Source organism: Phaethon lepturus, unplaced genomic scaffold, assembly GCF_000687285.1.
Source record: "Phaethon lepturus isolate BGI_N335 unplaced genomic scaffold, ASM68728v1 scaffold57075, whole genome shotgun sequence".
NCBI classification, from domain to species: Eukaryota; Metazoa; Chordata; class Aves; order Phaethontiformes; family Phaethontidae; genus Phaethon; species Phaethon lepturus.
The window spans coordinates 6,603-14,348 of NW_010543773.1; the positions used below are offsets into that span (position 1 = coordinate 6,603).

The 7,746-nt window shown below is 48.6% G+C and overlaps 2 protein-coding genes across 2 annotated transcripts in view; one reads left to right on the forward strand and one right to left on the reverse strand.

Annotated features, from left to right (window-relative positions):
* Positions 1-604, forward strand: part of TBL3 (transducin (beta)-like 3) — a 6,828-nt gene extending 6,224 nt beyond the window's left edge. The window contains exons 12-13 of the mRNA XM_010288434.1: positions 86-244; positions 399-604. Of these exons, the coding sequence (XP_010286736.1) occupies positions 86-244; positions 399-511 (272 nt within the window). The 3' untranslated portion in view covers positions 512-604. The remainder of the gene's footprint in view (positions 1-85; positions 245-398) is intronic.
* A 1,515-nt stretch (positions 605-2,119) lies between these two features.
* NOXO1 (NADPH oxidase organizer 1) lies at positions 2,120-5,743 on the reverse strand. Its single transcript, XM_010288435.1, has 8 exons — positions 5,697-5,743; positions 5,177-5,257; positions 4,988-5,063; positions 4,318-4,498; positions 3,853-4,046; positions 3,442-3,555; positions 3,039-3,156; positions 2,120-2,771 (listed from the first exon to the last, which is right to left on the reverse strand). The coding sequence occupies exons 1-8, from the start codon at positions 5,715-5,717 to the stop codon at positions 2,120-2,122; spliced, it is 1,437 nt and encodes a 478-aa protein (XP_010286737.1). The 5' UTR covers positions 5,718-5,743.
* Between the last annotated feature and the right edge of the window lie 2,003 nt (positions 5,744-7,746).

The following is a 7,746-nucleotide window of genomic DNA, read 5'->3' on the forward strand; positions in this document are numbered from 1 at the left end:
CAGAAGAGATGCTTTCTAACTTGGCATCTCCTGCGTGCCAGTGCCCGTGGCACAGCTAGCCTGTACAGATTTCCTTCCTCCCTAGAGGCTGTCTTAACATTCTTGGTGACGTGGAATACAAACTCTCGAAACTGCCACGAAGCTCAAGTTGTCATTGAAACCCTCCTGAAGCACGAAGCACCAGACAGCCTCCTGCAGTACTCGGGCATTAAATCAGCTGTGGAGTCCCTGCTGCCTTACACCGGTGAGTCACGCCGCAGGGCTGGGCTGTGAGCCCACGGTCTTTGTGTTAGGAATATTCCCCGTTTGCCATGGTCTAAAGAGAAGAGAGGTTTTTGCACCCCGTTCTGGCGAGCTTTCTCTCCTGTGATGCTACCCACGGATTTCTCTCTTTGCAGAGCGCCATTTTCAGAGACTGAGCCGATTGCTACAGGCCTCCATGTTCATTGATTTCATGTGGCAAAACATGCGGCTGGCTGATGCGCCCCAGCAGGAAGACATGACTTTGTGACCCTCCTCCCACCAGTTGCTCTTTCCAGAGGGGAGAGTCTGAACTGCTTTCCCACAAGGTATGGCAACTGGACTATTCCTGTATTTTATAATAAATTTTTAAAGTTTGAATTTCTAAAACAAGTGCAGCATTCGGTCTCCTTGGGGCTTAGTGAGAGGAAGGGGCCATTCCTTTGGCCAAGCTATGCTTTCCTTTTGTATTTTCACACCCTGAATTTTCAGGCCCAGACACTTAAACAGCACTTAGTTTGGAGAAAAGTCAGAACCTGGCTCCGAGCAAGCAGTTCGTCTTTCCGGGGGATTTAAAGACTTTACTGAGTTGGGAGCAACTACTGGCAATGTATCATATCCCAAAGCCCAGCTAGGCAGTGTGTATTGATCCGTGGTGGTGTGTCATTGAACATTTTCTTTGCTGTGCCTGCCCTGAATGTTAGTGCCAGTGCCTGGGAAGGAGAGAAGTGCCATTTTAATTCCCCAGCTAGCAAAATTTTTGAAGTATAAAAAACAAACAGTCTTCGTAGATATTTACATGTATTTTATTTTAGAGACAAAAATGTATAAAATTTAGAACAACATAAATACCTCACAAGTTAGTTAAATTGCTTGTTTCAAAAAAAAAAAAAATTAACAGATACCTGGGAAAATAACTAAAGGTAATAATCTATATAAAAATCTTAATGTTTCCTGTAACTATTTTTCTAACTCAATTCTAGCGAATGAGTTTAGGATGAGAGCTACTGAAACTCACAGCAATTATCAGACCCCCTTGAAAGGGGAATGTTTTGTTCATAAAAATGAGCTCTGTTCCCCTCAGCCAGTTGGGAAACAAGCTGTACTACAACCATTTTTGTTTCTGTGCCTGCACAGACGTCGCTGTAGGGAACGGTCAGAGATGAGGTTCCTAGCCAACAGGTTTTTTTGTTCTCACAGCCATTCAGCAGATCCAGCCAATTCATGTATTTGATGGCCAGTTCTCCACTACCCAAGCTGATCTAACCTTTAAAAAAACCAAAAACAACCAAAAACCCCAAACAAACACCAAAAACCAAAGCATTTAAAAAAAAAAAAAAAGAAATAAGGGCTTCAGGTAAATGATGTTCACACAGCTGCATCATCCCATCCCTGTCCCATACCAGTAACTGTAGCTCTGGATTTCCTGGGTGACTCTGTCACTTACTCTGTCTGAGTGTCACTCTGCTGTTCTTGTGAAATTTTCACATACTACACTGCAGGATAAATACCTGCCTGAGGGAGAATTAACTGAATCTGAAGCGACCTCTAACTGACACAGGAGCTGCCAGATCCGCAGCTGCCATGACTCCCCTGATAAGTTAAACCACTAAATCCTTTCCCACTAACTCCAGTAAAGCCCCCTTGGCTCCCCAGCCTCCCTGTGCAAGCTGCAGCACGAGTCGGTGTTACCCAGGGAGGCAATGTTTGCGTGCATGTTCCGTCGGGATCTAACTGTGTCCTTGGAAAGTGACAAGTCCCAAGCCCTGATGCTCCCCGTGCTGCTGCCCACGGTTCCTGCAGGGCTTTGGCGAGGAGGGTGCCTGGCTCCTGGTTGTGGTGCTGGCTCAGGGCTGGGTCTGTGCCTGTCCCAGGGGCACTAGTGCACGCTTGGGAGAGGGAGCAGACCCTGGAGTGCCGGCCGGGAGGAAGACTGCTGCACGGCTCGCTTCGTGATGGTGCTGCACTTCTGGAGGATCTCATGGGCTGAGGGACGCACAGGCACCTTGGGGACACGAGCGGCCAAGTCAGGGTCAGTGAGGGGGTAACTTAGATCAGCTGCAGATGACTCCACAAAGCCAGAATCGTTCCTGTCCTTGTGGGTGAGGCGTGGAGACTTGCTGCTGTGCATGGCCAAGGCATGCCCCAGGGGGGAGCTGGCCTGCTCGACTTCGGGCAGAGACCTTGACAAGTCAGGCTTCCAGCTCAGCCGGCCATCTCGCTCACTGCTGCTCCCTGAGCTGAGGGACAAGCTGTCTGACTCCAGGTCCGGGGTGGAGCTGGCCCTGGGCAGAGACCTTGATCTGCTTCTCAGAGAGCTCACGTCCTCTTCACTCCGGTCAAAGGAAGAGCAAGCCTGCAACCCCTGCTGCCCCAGGGCCTCACCCCGGGGCTGAGGAGCCATCAGAGTGGAGCAGAGGTTCGGGGTGGAGACGTTGAGCCCACAGCTTATGATGGTCTGGAGCTTGTGGTGAGGATTCTTGTAGGGCTGGAGGCACATGGAGGGCATGTAGCCAGTACGGCCGTTGTATCTGAGGGGGAAGGATGAAAAGCAACACTGAAAAGGGCCCTTCTCGCAGCTCAGACCAAGGGGAGGGAGCAGAGCACCCGGGGGAAGCAGGGGAGGACTCAGCCCAGTGCTGTATGTGGGGCATGAGGAAGGGGAAAACCATCCCTAGCCAAGGGCAGTCAACTTGGGGGGTTCCTCTGCACCCAACTTGGGGAGGAGCAGACAAGAAGCACCCACAGCAGGTAACTGGCTCCCTTGAGGAATGAGAGCTTCAGAAAAGCCTCCTTACCGGATCAGCCACCAGCCATCGTCAGATTTCCTCATCACCTCCACGACGACACCGTGGTTCAGTGAGAGCTCATCTGCCTTCTGAGACTCGTAGGCCCGCATGACAAAGTGCAGGCTGCCTGCAGAGAGAAGGGGGAGGTTTTGCCTTGCAGAGAAAATGACTCCATCCCTGTGACTGATCAGCTCGGCAGTGCTGGGGAGCAAGCGAGAGCTGTAGGGCCAGTGTCCCTGAAAAAGACTGATTTGCTCTGAGACCCACAGCTGGTGGCAGAGCTGATCAGAAGAGTCAGAGCTCCGAAGATGAAGGCAGGGACCCTGAGCAATGGTTAAAGCAGTGGGGTTTTTGCAGAACTCGTTTTCTGAATGAAGAACATGGTGTCCCAGGGAGCCAGAAGCAGACTTACCCTCCTCATTTGAACTCAAGGCATTCTGGATGTCTTTGTGGACATCAATCTTTTCCAGGTATGAGGCAGGGAACCAGGCTATCTGCTTGTCTGCGTTTTCCACTAGCCACCATCCTGCAGCAAACCGGAAAAAAAAAAAAAAAAAAAATGGTTTCAACAGCCTGCAAGTAGACAAATGATCATAATCCCTGGGCAGGGGCTGCTCTGCCACAAGAGACAGGAGGGACGTCCTGCAGAGCGGGTTGGTGCCTGGCCGATGCCGTGCTGACACCTTCCGTGTAAATTTGGGTAAGTATGCCACACGTACAAATACCTGCCCCCACGCGGGATGCTACCGACTCGGCATTTGCCAAGCTGCGACTCAATCTACACCATCCATCCCCGAGACGGAAGAATCCCTATCACACATACCAGTCATGTCCTTGATTAAGACTTCAACAATTTCCTTCTTGGTGACTTTGAAAGTCTTGTTCTTTGTGTCTTTGGTTTCAAAGGTTTCAATGCATCTGTAGCTCTGGGATGCCTGGGGGAGTGTAATGGAGGAGAGCTGCTGCTGCGGCTGGTTTTTCTTTTCCCCTCCAATTTCTGATGGCATGATCACAACACTGAAGAGTAAAGTTTAATATCAGTTTACTGAAAACTTACATGGAAGGTTGAGTTTAGTATTAATTTTGGTAAAATCGTGTATGCGGTAGGCTAAGAAAAGCTTAGGCATCAGAAACAACATAAATATGCATTAAAGCCTTCATCAGAACTTCCCTGCTCTGCTGTCCTGGTATGAAACTGTTGTTTCTCTTCTATAGATGTCTATATAGCTATAACATTTCTGTTTCATGAAGATACAGACAAACAAAAAACACAAATATGATTTCATACCTGTTTTCAGGAAAGGAGGGATCTAGGTCTTGGGTCTGTGCCTTGAAAAACTGAATCACATCTTCACCCTCGGAGATTTTAGCATCTGTTTTCAGCAGCTGCTGGGAGTAAGTTTCCAGCAGTTTCAGTATCTCCAGGCACCTGTTCAGCTTCCCACTCTTCCTCTGCTTCACGTTTGCATCTTTAAAATAACAAGAGCAAAGCTGGTGTAAGACAAAAACAGATGTGGGTGCCTTGAGAGCAGCATCTTTTGCCTGAACACGGGGGTGCCCTCACCTTCCCCGCACAAGCCCAAACTGTAAGAAGCCGAGGCAGAAGCTGCCTGTGCCTCCCTGTCATTTTTAATAGTGCCTGATACAATTTTTGAATATCTGAAATTTATCTTTGTTCACACATAAATGTGGCAAAGAATTCTGCGTCAATATTTGAAGGGTAACAATTTACCAAGTGCAATTGTCTATTAAAAAAAAAAATCTTTCTGGGTTATTTTAAGTCAGTAACAGACCCAAGCGTGTTGATGTAACCCAGCAGTACCATGCCACGAGCAGATGTGAGCTGTTAATCTGTTCCAGAGGAAGGTCAGACCCAGAACCTGAAGTCTCTGTCATCAGTTACGACTGTCCTCAACAGCTCTGTCGTGTTTGGTCCATCAGAGATTTGTTCTCCTTACCTTTAAGCCTGGGTATTGTCCGGTCAGATCTCCTGAGTGAGCCGCTCTCAATGGGGAATTTTCTCTTCAGCTCTTTCTAAAAATGAGGAGGAGGAGAGAACAGTGATTCTTCGCAGCCCTGATATGCAGTTGGGCTCCTTTGCCCCTCCCCAGGACGGGGATCCTGTTTTCAGGGAAATATTAACTTACATGGAATCTCTTAAAGTCTTCAAATGTCCGGTAGATGAGAATGTTGTTCTGATCTGACCAAGACACAAACATCATGTAGTTCTGGAAAAATAAAAGGGAAAAGGAGTGCATTTTTTTTAATTACAGTGTTCAATATTGGATGCTTTCAAGCAATGAACATTTGCCAGGACCTGTGGTTTAGTTCTGGCTTTGGACTGCAAGACTGTCACATTAAAAAAATTAAATATTAGACCTATGAACCTATTTCCTTGATTTAGGGCCCCAAATGGGTAATAATTGTTAAAACCAGAATAATTTTATGACACTGTGAACAGAAAGACAGCAGAATCCAAGATAACCGTTTTCTTATGATATTAAGACCATTTAAAAATGAGTCCAAGACCTCTGACCTAGACCTCTAATCCTGACACAGCGGGGAAATGAGCAAGTATACCCCTGTAAGAGTAACTGCAAAAGCCCTCTACTTTCCTGATTTGTAAATATTTAAGAATAAATAAATAAATAAAAAAAATCAAAGTACCTTCTGCTTTCTGCATTGCATCAAGCCTACAGCCTTCACATCCACTGGGTACCTGCCGCAGCTCATCTTCCCCAAGCCTCTCCTCCCTCCCCAGGGCAGCTGAGCAGAGATGCGGCTCCGGGCACGACTCCCGCGGTTAAATATGCTGGAGCGGGAGGCAGGGCGCAGGCGTTCCCGCGCTTCCTCCTCCACCCAGTACCGTTCGCAGAAATTCCGTAATTTGGCAAACTACCGCGTGCCTTTTACCTGCCCCCTTGCTTTTAGCATGCAAATATCCCAGGTGCAGATGGCGGGGGCATAGTTCAGCGAGCTGGGGAAGACAGCTTATCTTATCACATCACATCCTCACTAGAATAATGCCGGTAAGCGAGCCGGACCCTGCGGCTGGGTCGGTTTATCATCCCGGGCTGTCCAGGAGGTCAGTGGGGCAGCAACACCTGCTGTGAACTGCAGTGTATTTCCAGGGCCGGAGGTGTTGTGGTTACGGCTATATTGCATGGACATGCCTGTCGGAGTTGCCTGCGGCTTGGGCCACGCTCTCAACCGGTCCCAAAGGCTGATTAAGAACATGGCTTGTTGTAAAGCACAAGTCAGGCACAACTTGACGTGTGTGTTAACTGTTACAAATCTCTTCTCTTTGCTGCTTTGTTCTGTCTGCTAAGACACATCACTTCAGAGGGATTTCTGGTAGCTATATCGGCGTTTGCACGCTCTCAGAAACTAACGGGAGATGCCAGTGCCAACATTGCCAGATCAAAGGATGAACACAACCCCAGGGTGTAACTGAAAAAGTCCCAAAGTTTTTCAGATGTAAATACGCAATGGAGACAGCTCCAAGAGCCCTGTGCTCTGTCCCACATCAAGCCAGGTGCCCATACCCACCCAGGGTGACCAGCAGCTCTTCCCATGGACCAGCTCCTTCTGCCCGGAGGCACTGCAGGACCGGTAACTGCAGCCCCGGAAAGCCTGTCCTTTCACTGAACTGCTGCATTTAGCATGCCTCAGGTTATGACTTGGCTGATGGGCACCCGTGTGATCAAACCGCCTTCTCCGTCCTCCCTCCCCTTCTTCTTTGATGAAGCCTAAATTGAATCATTATCATTACTGGAGCCCAAATTGAGAGGCTTAGCCCTGCCTTCCCTTTCATTTTCCAGTTATGCCTGGCGTCTTAAAACCCTCAGCAACAGCTGTGGATGATTTTTCAGCTACCAAAAAAACCCCCAGAATCTGAATAGGAAGCCAAACAAGATTCCTTCTGGATGTCCAGAAAATAGGATGAATAGGACCATGGTTTGCATTTTATGAGCATGTAAGGCTGCTCCTACACAGCAGGATGGCAGTTTCTGGGGACAAAGGAAGTGTTTTCATTGTAGTTTGATCTATTGCTGCTGGATCTCTGTCCTCCATTGGAAGGGAAAGTTATAGACAGAGCGCTTCAGTCCCGTGCACAGATTTGGTGGGAAAACCCCTTCGGTGGCATCTCCAGGGCACTTCCTGGCTCACGAAGCCAGACAGGAGCTGCTCGCTGCCCTCAGCAGCCCCAGAATCAGACCCCCCGTCCCTCTGTTCACAAAGGGAACATGTATTGTTTTAACAGGTTTACCTGCCTGGCTCAAAAGATAAGGTTTTTATGGCGAGAGAGGAAATCGCTTCATCCAGAGAATTTATTCTTTATGATCATGTTTATGTAGAAGATACCGGTCTCTGAGGTGGCAAACCCTTCGCCGACTCCCTGTCATCATACCCACGCTCACAGGCTTTGCCTTGCCAGCCGAGCCGGGGCCAAGCTTGCCTTTACATGGCTCTGTTACATGGCTCTTGGGAACAGCTGGAACCAGGACTCTCAACAGAGCACATTTGATTGGTTTCCTGTCTCGGAGCAAACACAAAATGCAACGTGTTTCCAAGAGAGTAAAAGTTCCCTGAGTGGGAAAAGCCAAAGCCAATGAAGACCTCAGAGGAGCTGAGGAGATGGCCAGGGGAGGTTCAAACAGCATGTCGGCAGGTACTGCGAGTGTTGGTGAAAACAAGAAGAGTAGGAAACCGCCTT

Coding starts and splice junctions, on each gene's coding strand:
- NOXO1 (XM_010288435.1), bottom strand. CDS start 5,717: ATGCAATGCAGAAAGCAGAAG. Junction 5,258..5,696: donor TGCAATGCAGAAAGCAGAAG/GTACTTTGATTT, acceptor TTATTTTTCCAG/AACTACATGATGTTTGTGTC. Junction 2,772..3,038: donor GATGGCTGGTGGCTGATCCG/GTAAGGAGGCTT, acceptor CTTCCCCCTCAG/ATACAACGGCCGTACTGGCT.